The following is a 14495-nucleotide window of genomic DNA, read 5'->3' as shown; positions in this document are numbered from 1 at the left end:
GTCAGAGAGGACACTGACCCCATCCGTGGTGGCTTTTCTTTTATGTCACCTGGCCCACTCCCCTCCCCATCAGAATAGTACAGTGGCCTCTGAGCCAGAGAAATTCAATGGAAAGGTCTTTCCACAGAGGCTTGAAAAAGCTAAGTTTTAGTGTGGGCTCTGCTGTTTATCAGCTGTGTCACTGTGGGCATGTCGTTTCCAGTTCTTGGCTCATCCCTCTCCATCTGCAACATGACAGGTAGGCAGGATGCCCTTAGAGGCCCAAGTGGACGATAAAGGTCAAAAACTAGTAGTACGGTCAGCACAGCTGGCATCAGGGCTTTGGCTGTGGGAGTAAGGAAACCCCAGATCATCCTTAAAATCAAACTGCCATAGTAAAGGCAGAGCAGGACCCACCCATCTCCCCTTCCAGCCCGATGGCTGCTTGTTCCACCTGTGCGCTCACCTGCTGTACCAGCACCATGACCAGGGGACTCTTGAGAGTCGTGTACATTCTACTCAGCAGCTCAGGTGTTCGGAGGCTTGTAGTGAGTTGTAGGCGGGGTCGATAGAGATAAATGGGCATGGACTACATACTGTAGGGACTGACGTTCTGGTAGGGCAGAGAACTCCTCAGATAGAGCAGAGAGAACATGATGAGGTCAGAGGGAAGCATTGGTTGTTGCTACAAGAGAGGGTCCGAAAGTACTGTAGGGTCAGAGGGTGAGGTTGCTTCCAGATTCACTAGGGATGCCTTTATGAACAAGGTGGTACTAGAGTGGGGCTCAACCGTACTTGGTCAAAAGATTACAGAGAAAGCAGAGTGAAATGAAATCTAGAGAGAATAATAAAAAAGAGATTTTGACTTCACTGAGGATTTTATTTTTCACCAATACCGCTGCCATTAGTTGTGGCTGCCATTAAGCATCAATTTTTGTTTTTGGCCCAAGAAATTTTTCTGAGCTTGGTGTTCTACACACACGCACATGCATGCGTGTTGCGATTTTTAAACAGACTGTCCTAGACTTTCCTGTGGCTGAAGTGGAGTTCTCTTTTTGTTTCAAGTCTCAAATGTCAATCTCTTCTTTTAAAAATCTCTGGAATTATACAGTCATTTCCCATAAGGTACATCACAAGTTGCTTTACTTCTTATTCTTCGTAAAAATTTAACTTTGATTTGTTTTTTACCTTTATCTGACTGGCTGATTTATCAGACTAGCTTTAAAAACTTTGCAATGTTTGAAGCCTGTAGAAACAAAATGTTTAGAATCTGTGTTTTTAGCACTAGTTCTGGATACTGACACCATCTCCATCTTTTCCTAGTAAATGGGGAGCAGGAGAACCGAGTACAGAAGGGAAATGGATATTTTCAAGTGCCCCCCCACACCCCCGTGATCTTTGGTGAAGCTGGAGGACGCACGCTGTTCAGGTAGGGGCATGGAGGGCTGTAGACTCTGCCTAGGAAATCATCCCATTTGCTAAGAAATACTCAAACGTGGTAACTTGTTCTAGGGATGTGAGGGATTTGGAAGCTGTTCCATTTCCATGAGATGGTTAAGTGTCTGATGCTATTAGACCACATTCTAATTGAGAGCTGAGCCTCTTGTGTTGAAATGAGGTCAATACTTTGCTTTAAGGCAGCTTCTCTGGTGGTTTCTACAGGAAGCTGTCACTTTCTCTACTTACCTGACGAGACTGCCGGGGTCAGGGAGTTACCAGAAGTCCCTGCTCCTAGAACAGCATCAGAGTAGGTAACTTCCCTCAGGCTGGCCACACAAGATGGGCTGGGCTGCTCCTGAGAATCGTGCTCAGCGGTGCCCAACCTGAGGTGCGAGGCCGTCCTTCATGAGGCCCTGCCAGGAAGCTGGACTAGCTTCACCTCAGGTTGCCAGCCAGGCCCTGGTGGAATCACAGGGGAGAGCTCAGTAGAGTCTTCTGTGGGGCCAGAAGTAAGGAAAATGCTTGTCTTGCCCTTAAGCTCAGAATTCTCTTCCTTTATGGTAAACTCCTGGGAGTGTGTTGACCCAAACTGTCCTGATCCCTGTGATGTGTGGAGGCCTGTGCCGTGCACTGCAGCCCGGGCAGGGGACGTGTCTTGAGTGCTTTGCCTGCACCCAGCATTCCTGTCGTCACCCGAGGACTCCGAGAAGCAGCTCTAGTGTATGCGGGGGCCTGAGTGTTAGCACCTGCTGCCCCTCTTAGCCAAGTGAGCCGTTCTGCCTGGCTGCACTTTATTTCCGCAGCTGTAAAGTGGGGGTCATCCCAAATAGCTCTAGGGTCCCTCCCTCTAATGTTTGTTAGTTGTGCTGCTTGTGTCACTGACTACCTGACGGGTTATGTTTAGGCTGCTCTGCCGAGACTCCGGGGGTGAGACCGAGTCGATGCTTCTTAATGAGACGGTGCCGCAATGGGTGATTGACATCACTGTGGATGTAAGTGTCCTGCACTCCTGCTTTGCCCTTTTGTTCTGTCCAAATCACAAAGGAAATTAAGAGCAGCTTTAGACTGTACAGTCTTACGTTAGTAAAAACCAGGCTGCCAAAGGGAACCCTCCTCTGCTACCCTGTAGTCCCAAAGTTGTGGAAGAAGTACTGGTGATTAGTTATGTGTCTGTTTATATCTTTGTTGGATTTAGTTATAAACGTAATGTGTGCTTCTTAAAGAAAATAATAAATGAATCAAGTGAAACTCCCATCTCTTTCCCAGTCATTCCTCTCTTCCACTCACTCCTGTCCTTCTCGCTGGAGGGGATAACTAGTCCTAGATCAGGCCACAACCTTCAGGACTTGTTTCTGTGCATACACAAGCAGATATTGCTGAGCTGTGTGTGCATGCACCTGTTGTACACACACACATGCACAGTTCATTATTTTGCACAAAATCTGTTATACATACTGTTCTGCAACTTGGTTTGGTTTGGTTTTTCACTTAAAAATATATCTTGGACATCCTTCCTTGTCTATGTATGGGTCATTCCTCTTTAATGACTATATAGTATGTCTTTGTATAAATGTACCGTAAATTATTTAACTGGTTCCCTATTGATGGACATTAAGGTTGTTTCCAGTGTTTTCTATTACAAGCAATGCTTCAGTGAGCATCCTTGTACATGTGTCTTTGTGTACTTTTTAGGATAAATTCCTAGAAGTGGAATTGCTGGATCAGAGGGTATGCACATTTTCAATTTTGATAGATTCTGCCAAATTGCCCCCCACAAAAGCTATAGCAGCTCTCGCCGACACTGTATGTGTGCCCGTTTTTCCACACTCACCGACACTGGGTACTTTCAGTCTTTGCTAAAAGATGGCAAATATCTCATTGTCTTAATGCAGGCTGTTGTTTTTCACATGTAGTGAGGTTAAGCATATTTTCATATTGGCCATTTGTATTTCTTCTGTGAGTTGCCTTTTACTTATTTTTCTATTGGGTAATTTGTGTTTCTTACTGATTTGTAGGATTTCGTCATATTGAATATTAACCCTTTGACTATTATCTGTGTCTCTCAATCGAAGTTTTACTTTGTTCATGGCTGGTGTCTTTTGCCAAGCAAAAAGTTTGAATTTTTATGTAATCAGATTGGTCTTTTATGGCTCTGAGTTTCATGTCTTGCTTCAGTATTTCCTGCTCCAAAGTAGCAAAAATGTATTCTCCTCTCGTAGGTCTGTGATCATTGTATATGTCTAGATCTGTAATCTATTAGAATTTATTCTGTTTGGTGTGAAGTAGGATGCTGACTTTCTCCAGATGGTTAGCCATGTGCCAAAACAATTTTTTGGATTAATCTATCCTTTTCCTACTAATTTGAAATGGTATCTTTATCACATACTAAATTTGTGTATACACATGGGTCTGTTTCTAGACTCTCTTATGTGCTGTTGACCTGTTTTATATATTCCTAAAGCCATATGAAAAGAGATTTAACCTCTAAAACTTTCAGAAAATGTGTTTTTTGTCCCAGATATACCTCCAAGAACTTAAAGCCAGTGTGACACCTGATGGATATTCTATGCTCTTCTCTAAATCTGAGCTCCCCATAAACCACTACTTCCTTTGAGTGTGAAAGTCACCTGGGATGCATTGCTGACTTTAGGCCTGTGGCTTATTCCTGAGAGGAGACATCCAGACAGGATATGACATGGAGGCTTGGAGGGGATTAAAACCCAGAGAAAAGATGACCAGTTAATTTTATCCTTCATCTAAGTATGTGGTTTACTTCCTGGTAGACATCTTGGTGGTTGGCTGAAGTTTCCACTCTTGCTTAAAACCTCAGACCTGAGGTCAGAGGGAAAGAAAGTGGGAGGACCTGAGTGGCCTTTTCAGTTGCATGATGGGCCTTACCAGCCTAGAGTGTACGGTTTTGCTAAAAAGTGAATGTTGTGGGTTTCTCTCAAGACACCGAACTTTGTATTTGGGCCCTTAGGTATCAGCCCCAATGTTTTAATGTGGAATTGAGATTTTTATTTCTAGGGCTTTAAGAGTTAAAATTTGTTTCCCTTTAATACCTTGAATTGTTATTTGAGAAGAGGCATCCTGCAGCTTCATATTGCCACTGACGTATCATTTGTCTCACATATCTCTTACTTCAAAACTAAACATGATACTTTTCTGATAAATTTTCACTAAGGCTGACTTGGATGATTTGATAGCTTACTATACATTTCATAGAAAGTCAGTTTTAATTGTAAAATAACTTAACTTGCAAATCATGTTTTTCTGTTGACGTCATTTTCATTCATCAGCTAATCAAAATGATCATACCTTTCTACTTTTAATATTTCAGAAAAATATGCCCAAATTCAACAAAATTCCTTTCTACCTCCAACCTCATGCATCTTCGGGAGCAAAAACCTTAAAAAAGTAAGTAAGGGCAGTGTCACGTGATATCTAGATCTAATTAATTGCCAGAGCTTTCTTCTTCTTTATGATTGCTTTTATAGTAAAGGAGATCTATTGAAAGCTTATACAATTTACCATTTACCAAGTACCTCCTGTGGTAGGCCACAGATGTTCAAAAAAGTAAGACTTGGTTTTTGTCTCTTGCCACAGCATAGTTTAGGACACAATCTGTGTATAAAAACTGCTCTTATGGATGCTTCGGGAATGATGAGAGTAGGTGAAAGAAATGAATTGTGGGCTGGAGCTTTCCAGAAAGGCTTCTTGAAAGACATGGAATTTGAGCTGGACATGTAAGAAATGGATAGAATTTCAAAAGAGAGGTATTCCAGGTCCAGGAAATGGTTTGATTGAGGATGTGGAAGTGGGAGCATGCACAAGATCCTGAAAATTAACAAGGGCCAGTGTAGCTACAGCAGAGGATGGAGGGGTGGCCAGAAGTGGGAAAGGAAAGCTGAGGTCTCATGGATATATATCCGAGCAAGTAAAATCAACAAGACTTGAAAGCTTTTTGTTAGGGAAATTTCCAAACATATACAAAAAAGAGATCAGGAGCATGAACTCCCCATTATCCTATCAGATAGCTCCAGGGTTATCGACACATGGCTGAACATTTTGCTTCATCTCTATCTCTACCTCGCCTCCCTCCCACCCACCTACACACACACCCCAGATTATTTTAAGCAAGTCCTAGATTCAGCTAAATTTAATGACTGAAGTTCAAGATGGCTTTCAGAGTTTGAGCCTGAGCTACTTGGGTAGGCCATTTTTAACTGACGTTAGCGATACAAGGTAAGTAGGTTTGGGGGTGAGGAAGTTGATGAATCTGGTTTGGGACAGGTAGAGTTTGAGGTGCCTGTGGGATGTCCATCTGGAGATAACCAGCCAGCTGTTGGGCTTATGGCCTGGAGTTCAGGCAGGAGGTCTTGGCTGTAGGGCCGAGAGCCGTAGGAGAGATGAGCACCGGAGGAATTGGAGCCTGGTAGACACTGGGGGCTGCCTTCCCTGCCAGGAGCATTTAGTTTGCCCATGCTCTAGGATCGTCTTTAAGGGAATAAAACCCAGAGGGCTGTTCTTGATGTATATGTAGGTTTTAAGAACATGTATTTAATCTCACTTTACACTTAATCTGTGTCTTAGGGGAACACGATGGGAATGTGTTGGCAATTCTAAAACTAGATTAAGGCAGTAACTAAAAACACTTCTTGGTTTATGTTTCTGTGCTGTTTGATCTTTATCCATTGTGAACACCAAAGAATATTTAAGAGACTGTATCCAGTGATTTCGTGATGGCACAGTCTGCCCTTGCTTTTTACAGGGATAGACTCTCTGCTAGTGACATGCTCCAAGTCCGGAAAGTAATGGAACATGTTTATGAGAAAATCATCAACTTGGATAATGAGTCGCAAACCACTAGCTCTTCTAATAATGAAAAACCAGGAGAACAGGAAAAAGAAGAGGATATTGCTGTGCTGGCAGAGGAGAAAATTGAACTTTTGTGCCAGGACCAGGTAAGTGCACTTGAGGACCACGGCCCTGTTTTTTCCGGTGCCGATGCTCAGAAACTTACATGTGGTGTGATTATGGTTCCCATGTCTCTTACCTTTGGAAGTGCTGGCTCTCTCCCACCTATTGGTGAGGCCCTTTCTGGAGGGTCCCGCAGCCCATCCTAAAGTTTCTTTTTTTTTAAAGATTTTATTTATTTATTTGACACAGAGAGAGAGAGAGAGCACAAGCACGGGGAGCGGCAGGCAGAGGGAGAGGGAGAAGCAGGCTCCCCGCAGGGCAAGGAGCCCGATGTGGGGCTCGATCCCAGGACTCTGGGATCATGATCTGAGCTGAAGGTAGCGGCTTAACCAACTGAGCCACCCAGGCGCCCCCATCCTAAAGTTTCTATTTATCCCAGTCAGGTTCTCGGGAAAAGGATATGAGACTGAAATGCACACACAAATGGTGAATGTGCTGGTGGCTTTCTGTTTGTTTTCCTCCTGACAAGAAAAAGACACATGATCGCCTTGATCGGCAGAGCAGTATCTGCCGTGTTGGTGTAGGATGTGAAGTGGAGGTGGGTGGAGCATTGGGGGAACTGTTTTAGATAAAGATGCACTTGAGGCGTTTCCTCAGAGAAACGGCTGAAGCTGGGATCTCTGGCCTAGCCGCACCAGCCGCCCGTCTCTCAGTGCCCGCGTTCATGTCTGCGTGCGCGGGGGCTTTGTCAGCAAGAGCAGGCCACCAGGTATGGGCGAGAGGACGAGCTAGATCCCCTGATGAGCGTCCCTAAGCTCGCAGTGAAGGTCTCGGATATTACAAAGTAGAGGCTTTGACATTTTTTATTATTTATTTTTTGCTGTTCAGGTTTTAGATCCAAACATGGACCTCCGAACAGTGAAGCACTTCATATGGAAGAGTGGTGGTGACCTCACCCTCCATTACCGTCAGAAGTCCACGTGAGGGGTGGGTGAGCGCTCCTGGGTATTCATTTACTGACCTTCCTCTATGGCCCCGAGAGTAGTCCTAGGAAGCCCACCGAGCCCCAACGGGAGCAAGACTTCTAATGGCTGATTTGGTATGGACCGAGATTCTCTTTCAGCTGAAATGACTAATTGCGATGTAAAATAGAAACCAGTCTCCATGTGTAGATTAAGCTGTCCCCAGGGAGGCAGAGAATGCGAGAACAGCCCGCAAGCACACTGTGTCTTGTGAGATGTAGAGAATGGACGGCAGGCCAGCAGACTTGGCTTCCTCCTTTCGTTTCAAAGGACCTTATCTTTGTCTGTTAGCACTTGTTAGAGACACATAGGTAGAGCCACATCTGTCACTGTGTTTCAACTTCAAACCCACATGCTCTGGAGCTTTTCTGAGAGAGTACATTCCATTCACGCAGCACATATGAAGGCTTTTTCCAAGTCGGTCATTAAAAACAAGCAAGTTGTTCTCACATTTAAGAGTTATTTTTAATAGGAATTTGCTGTTGTACAATTCCAGAGCCAGCCCATTTCATAATAAATTATCCTTGTTGGGCTTGTTTTAATATTGCATCTCAGATGCATTCTTTTAGGAAGACCTGTAGAAATTCTGGGTGCTGGAACGTAGCACTTGGACCGCCAGACTGGAGTACGCCCAGCAGCGCCCAGGGCTGCCGCACCCTCACGGTGCCCCCAGCCGTGCGGCAGCCACGGGCAGGTGCAGCGCCTTCCCTGCCCCGCCGTGTCCAGCTTTGTCGAGGGGCCAAGCCACGTGATGCCACAGGTTTGCGCTCTGGGTGAGCAGTGCGACACCATCGCAACTGAAGACCACGAGGAGATACTCGCTTCATTTAAATGCTACCTAAAATGTACGGTGTCAGAGAAAAAAGGATATCCTAGTGAGTTAACTTGATATTCACATCCTGGAAGTATACATATTTGTTTTCTCCAGAGTTTTATATGCAGGTTTTTGTTGTGGTACCTGTATCCAGAGCTCTTTTCGTTGTTCTTTCTAACAATCTGAAGCTTTCATAGAATCATTTGATTCTTGTACAGAATATAACTTATTGGGGATAAACACTTCAACTTTTGGCAGGAAAAAAAATACTTTGGATTCTCCCCAAGGTCATTTGTATTCAGAATAGAACAGTGGTCCACCGCTGTAAAACTACGTTAAGACAAGCCTCCTGTAGGAAGCCAAAAGCACAAGTGCCTTCAGAGGGCAGTTTTTTCCAGTCCAGTTGCCTCCCCAGCTCACGTGCGGTCCGTCCCCACAACAGCAGGGACTGGGAAGGAGCGGGGAAGGTTTTTTCTTTTCTACATCTTCACAGGTTCAGCTGGAGGCAGCTGATGGGCCTGGGTCCAGACCTTTCTATTTGAGATATTCTTACCTGCACAACTGTAGAGACAGGGTTCCCTCACTGCTGGTCAGCCTCCTTTGGAAAGTGGACAGGTCACTGCCTCCAGCACTTGGAAGAAGTGAGCAAAGATGTACCACATTTCCAATGAGTCTTTCCCCCTTACACAGAGAGCAACCGGCTTCTTTTTTTAAAAATCCTTTCTATCTGTTGGATACAATGGTGCGCTTTTGGTGCACATTTTTTAGCAATAGTTGTGAATTAATGGCAAAAACAAACAAAAAAAATCCTACAACTCACTCACCAGCCCTCTGCCGTGTTTGCCGGAGGGGCCCTTGGGCTAAAGGAATGGGTTTCGCTGGGCCATTTTGCCCTGTGTGCCGAGCCTTGAGGGGCGGCTGCACTCCCTTCCTGTCATAGATCTGACCCTCAGCATGCTTTTTTTTTCCCTTCCAGTCAAACCAGTAAGTTTCCAGAAAATTTGACAGTCTGCAATGCCAAAAGGGTAAAAATCTGTATTTCACAGTTGTATAGAATAAAGGCTTTAGTTAAAATATTTCAAAGTGTAGTACACCTTTATTTCTTTCACTTGTCATTTTCCTTCATAGCAGATTACAGAGAAACTTCTGGTTCCATGTTTACCCTGGCAATTGTTAGCATCAGTACCCATTTTATCCCCCTGGTTAGGGCGGGGAGTGTGTCAAAGTAAGGGAGGGAAGAGCCAGAATCCTGGGGTGAGGGTGACTTTGGGCCAGATTACCAGGCTGCAATTCAGGGAAGGTGGCCTCAGAACAGTCCTGTGGTGATTCTCTTCTACTTCCTGGATCCCTACAGGCGGACACTGGGCTCCCAGACAATCCCAGAACCCAGCTCCAGCCCTGGCTTCGGACACAATGCCTCCCTCTTCAGCAGGCTTATCAGCTGCCATGGTAGGCTTGAGGAGGCCTTGCTTCAGATTGCAGTCACAGTGCTAGAAATTTGAAGTGTTTGCTCATTGGGGGCCCTCCCTGCATATACTTGGTCTGTGCCCTCCAGAGCAGACAGTCCTTGTCCTATGGGCCTAACAGAACTCTGAATGCTGTTAAGTGCACACGTTACAGATCAAGCGGCAAAGGTGGGACTTTAAACTGGGTAGCAGCTAGAAGACAAGGCCAGAGAGGCGGCTTTCGTGGCAACCAGCAAGAAGTGGGCAGGTGAGGGACTTCAGGGGATGGGGAGCTGGTTACTGTGTGGAGCCCTCCTCTTCCTGCAGGAACCAGGTAGAGCAGAAGACCTGGCCTAGTCCTAGCCTCTCCGGGTACCTGGGGTGGAGGGAACAGCCTCCTTCCATACTCTGGGAAAGAATGGAATGGCCCTTGCCCACTCTTGTCCAGGCCCCTCGTTCCCCCTTAGGGTGGGAGCTTTGTGTAAAGAGATCCAGTCAGGAATGGCTTTGAGAGTCTGCTCAGGATGGTGAGCTTAAATATGCCATTTGTATTCACCACTGGGGCTGCCTGGATGTCTTGTATCTATTTAGAAGAGATGGTTGGTAGAAGTTGGGAAGCTGACAGGAGTCACCACTAGGGATATTGGGTCTGTGGAGTGTAGACCCTGGGGAAGAAGGAACATCGTGGTCCAAGGACAAGTGAGTCTCTGCTGACAGGCCCGGAATTTCCAACCCTCCTCTCTCAGGAGAGAGGGACGAGGTCACTGCTTCTCTCCTCCGGCTGTGACTGGCAGACGTCAGCCTGCCGGAGCCAACTGTGCAGGGCAGCATAGAGACTGAGGGCACAGGACAGAGGAGACGGTAATTGGGGTCCCCAAGGGCTAGCTGAGCTGCGCAAGAATCAAGGCACGCCCTGCCAAGTGTCAGGCGAACACTCCAGACCTGTCCCTTCCTCCTTCACTCCATCTGCACACACGACCCTGTGTGGACCCTGCTGCCTCCTGGGCAGCCACAGTGACCAAAGCAGGAGCGAGCACTGGACTCAAGGGTACGTGGCCAACAGATGCCCTTGGCCCACGGCCTCCTCTTCCTACCCACTGAGGCTCTTTGCCCCACCCAAGCAGCACAGTCCTTTCCTCTCCTACCCCAGCTCCTGCAAAACTTAATCTGGGTGCTGCTCCCAGCCTCCCACCACCCCAAAAGGATTTGTCTGAGTGCATGATTCCCCAAAGCCAGGACCATCAGGCACAATTAATGCTGGGAGGTCATCTCTTGGACACCAGTAGGGTCTATGTGGACACACAAGCGCCTCCCCCCCCTCCGCCCCCCACAGCTGCAGAAGTCCCTGCACATCCTGGGAGCCATCGCCTAGGAAGCTGCACGCTGGGCCAGGATTAGGCAAGGGGCTGGGCTACGGAGTGTGGCCTAAGCTGCTTCCCCACATCTAGGCCTCACGAAATGCCATCAGGGGCCTCGACACAGCCAAGGGCGTCATGCAGGGGTGGAGAGCTGGGCCTGGCTGGCTGCCTCCTCAGCCTCTGCCTTGAAATCTGGGTTCTCTGTGCTGGCCGGCTCCTCAGCCTGCGCTTCGAGCAGCTCAGCAGACAGCCCGTCTTCCGGTGAGGCTGCAGAGGTGAGGCTGTCGGGAAGGGTTAGCTGAGGCAGGTGGTCTGGCTGGGCCTGGGTGCCTGGGCTGTCCGGGAAGGAGACCTCAAACTCTGATCCGGACCATGTGGCCTCACCTGAAACATACAGGGAGGGGCTGAGGAGGCCTGCAGAACCCCGGGCCGGCGTGGCCTGGAGCAGCCACCACTGACACCACTCCCCCAACTCCAGGCATTGATGGGGAAAGGAGCTTTTGGCTGTGTTTCACCCAAAGCCAGCCTCCCACCCAGCCGAGCAACTCAGGGCCGCCTTGCCAACAAGGCAGGGTCCCTCCCGGAAAGCTTCCGCAGGTGTGGGCCACTCACCGCCACGCTCGTGAGAACCGCAGCTGGAGACGTCCTCGGGCCCGGAGGCTGAGAGAGCTGTGCAGGTCAGCTCTGTGGCCGAGGGCAGGCTGGGCCAGACACCGGCACTGCTGCTCTCCAAGGAGAGACCCGACACGGCCAGGAAGCCTAGGGGAAGGGTGCAAGTCTTCGCCAGCACAAAACCCAGACTCCCGGAAGGCCCGTACCCTGGGCTCACTCAGCCCCATTCCTGGGGTGCCTGGCCCGGCCTGAAACTGCAATCTCAGCCCATGGGGGTGCCCCCACCCAACCCCAAAGTGGTCCCCACTGCCTGCTGCTGAGGAACGAGAACAGCACAGTGGCAGAGGGCCCGGACCCTGCTCTGTCCCCACTCTGCTGCGTGACCTTGAGCAGGCTGCTTCCCTTCTGTGGACTGCAGTGCCCCCCCCCCCCCCCCCCCGCCTCCATCAGCATGTCGGACCGGCTCATCTGCGACCATCTGGGCATATATGAGCTAGGAGGCGTCAGCAGGTCTGAGGAAGGTTTGGCGCTGCCACGGAAGCCTCGCCCTCAACCTGGGGCCCACTTCAGCACCTTAGCCTCCTCTCCAGAGCCCACTCACTACCTGGGTCCATGACACGCTGCACTGGAGGGGGAGGCTGAAGAGGAGTCTCCATAGGACGTGGGAATCCCCCAAGGTCTGGAGCACCATGGCTGGGACTCCCAGGCTCAGAAAGCTGTCCCTCCATGAAGGAGCCAGGTGCCTGCAGCAGAGCCTACGGGGGCCAGGGAAGAAGGAGGGAACAGGGCAGGGGCAGTCGGGACAGAGTAGTCCAACCCCGGCCCACACTGGCAATGCAAGTACTGCTCTGCGTGACGGAGCAAACAGCCATGGGGACCTGCCCTTCCCCTAGAGGGGATCTAAAGTCGGGCACAAGAGGCCTCTGGATGCCCGGCCTCTGGCCCAGCATTACCACAGACTCACTGAGGCACAGCACAAGGCTCTGCACACCTGAGCCTCCGTTTCCCGCTCATGAAAGGAAAATGACAACTAGTGCTTTGCCGTTACCCTCACCTCCAGACCCAAGTGGCGGGAGAACCAAAGTGAGTTTCACTGTCCCAGGATGGGACCACCTGCTTCCGCTGGGTCCCAGAAGCAAGAAAAGCCTCCCAACGGCTCCACAAATGGGCCCCTGGTGACAGCAGCCTTGAGTCCTCTTTTCCCAGCCAGGCCCCTTTGCCCGTATGAAGCTCCCCCTTCCCCTCACTGGCAGATGCTCCCCTCGTACCTCCATGTAGTCATCCTGCCTAGAGCCTATTTCTGGGCCGGGAGGGGCAGGAGAGTCCTGGGGGGTGGGTCCCGGTGGCGGGACATCAGGAGGCAGGACATCAGGAGGCAGGGCATCAGGTGGTGGGGCACCAGGTGGCGGGGCATCAGGTGGCTTCTTGTGGTGGCTGGGAGGCTGGGTTGGGATCCGGTGCAGATACCCGTAGCCAATACCACAGCCCAGACTGCCAAAGTCCAGAAACATTCGATCCAGGGGATTGTCCCATAGCCCTTCCTAGACCTGCCAACCCCACCCACTCCTGGCCGTGAGGGGCAGAAAGGGTGCCTCCTGGACCAGTGGTCATCCTCAGGACCCCTGGACCCAGAGCCCTGCCTCCGCCCCCCCACCGTGGGATTCTGGGCATCCATGTCCAGTGGCCAGGTCCAGCCAGGGCTCTACTGGGCCCCCACCCCGCCGCCCTCCGACTGAGGAAGTACCTGCCCTCTCCACCCCAGGCTGCGTTGGGAGTTACAGTCACCTCCCGGCAGGAGTCGGACTCGGAGTTGTAAACCATCAGCTTCAAGGGCTTCCCCTCGTGGGACTCGATGAGTGTAAAGAAGTCCTCGGACTACGACAAAGCCAGCGCCTGAGCCCCGCTCCCAGCACTGGGATTGGAGGCCTCGACAAAACGAGGCCCTTCTCATGGACAGCACCCATCTCCACACCCTATCCAGGGGGCCTGGGGAGGGCAAACCAAAGGTTGCTCACCTCCTGGAGGATCTGGTCTGAGCCAACCACATAGTCTGTGTAGGGGCACAGGCCAGCAAGGGAGGCAGGTGAAGAAGGTTCCACGTCCTGGGGAAAGAATCACCAACTACCCGTCTTGCTCCTCGAGTTGGGCATTGCGGGGGCGGTGCTTGGAGGGGGCTGCCTCTCTAAGTACTGAGCGGGACACTTGTCCTTGGGCTCCAGGTCAGGACCTCAAGCCCAGACTCTCCTACTCCACTCCCTCATTTCCCGACCTCCCGCAGGTGCACAGCCTGCCCAGCAGAGGGCAGCACCACGGCACCGCTCACAGCCCTGAGCTCCGGAATCTGATCTAGGTTCAATCCTGACTCCACCAACCTCTAGCCTATAACTGTGGACAAATACTTAACCCCCTAGCGTCAGTTTCCCCACAATTAAAAGGAGGATATGCAGTACTTCCTCATAGTGTTGCTGAGAAGATTAAAAATAGAATATAGGTAAAGAATGAAAACCACAGGTTGGCCCCACAATAAGTGCCCAATTGCTGTGCTGTTACTGGTGCAGGCAAATGGCTGAAGACCCCTGTGTTAGGGGCTGGAGGCAGGGGCAGGGAGCAGAACTGGGTACAAGGATCATTTCCTCCCTTGGGAAACTCTACCACTTCCAATCTCCCAGTCACCCCGAGAAATGCAAAGGCATTTGCCTCATCACCCCCCCCCATTGCACTCATGGACAAACCGAGGAAGGCTGAAAGGTTGAGAAGTCTCCCACGAGAAGTCAGTGAGCAAGAGAGGAGGCTAGAAATCAAATCAGTCCATTTCCAGCTCAGGGCACCCTCCTTCCACCAAGCCCTGGGACCAAGCATTCAACATTGGGGGCACCATCAAAGAATGTACGTGTCGTGTGTGTGT

At 49.8% G+C, this 14495-nt stretch overlaps 2 protein-coding genes across 9 annotated transcripts in view; one reads left to right on the top strand and one right to left on the bottom strand.

The window, feature by feature from the left end:
• WDR48 (WD repeat domain 48) overlaps nucleotides 1-9276 on the top strand; it is a 47158-nt gene extending 37882 nt beyond the window's left edge. For all 5 annotated transcript variants that reach the window (XM_021677551.2, XM_044920658.1, XM_021677550.2 and 2 more), the window contains 5 exons: nucleotides 1303-1408; nucleotides 2324-2411; nucleotides 4760-4836; nucleotides 6191-6383; nucleotides 7228-9276. In XM_021677551.2, the coding sequence (XP_021533226.1) occupies nucleotides 1303-1408; nucleotides 2324-2411; nucleotides 4760-4836; nucleotides 6191-6383; nucleotides 7228-7323 (560 nt within the window). In that variant the 3' untranslated portion in view covers nucleotides 7324-9276. The remainder of the gene's footprint in view (nucleotides 1-1302; nucleotides 1409-2323; nucleotides 2412-4759; nucleotides 4837-6190; nucleotides 6384-7227) is intronic.
• GORASP1 (golgi reassembly stacking protein 1) overlaps nucleotides 9252-14495 on the bottom strand; it is an 11041-nt gene continuing 5797 nt past the window's right edge. For 3 of the 4 annotated variants that reach the window (XM_021677553.1, XM_021677554.1, XM_044920667.1), the window contains 6 exons: nucleotides 13606-13692; nucleotides 13335-13465; nucleotides 12859-13081; nucleotides 12195-12345; nucleotides 11591-11737; nucleotides 9252-11362 (listed from right to left, as the gene is read on the bottom strand). In XM_021677553.1, the coding sequence (XP_021533228.1) occupies nucleotides 11112-11362; nucleotides 11591-11737; nucleotides 12195-12345; nucleotides 12859-13081; nucleotides 13335-13465; nucleotides 13606-13692 (990 nt within the window). In that variant the 3' untranslated portion in view covers nucleotides 9252-11111. The remainder of the gene's footprint in view (nucleotides 11363-11590; nucleotides 11738-12194; nucleotides 12346-12858; nucleotides 13082-13334; nucleotides 13466-13605; nucleotides 13693-14495) is intronic. The other variant, XM_044920670.1, reaches the window with a different exon arrangement.

The sequence above is a fragment of the Neomonachus schauinslandi genome, chromosome 1, assembly GCF_002201575.2.
Source record: "Neomonachus schauinslandi chromosome 1, ASM220157v2, whole genome shotgun sequence".
Classification (NCBI taxonomy): domain Eukaryota; kingdom Metazoa; phylum Chordata; class Mammalia; order Carnivora; family Phocidae; genus Neomonachus; species Neomonachus schauinslandi.
Note: the sequence above shows the minus strand (reverse complement) of the source record. Positions and strands in the feature narration are given on the sequence as shown.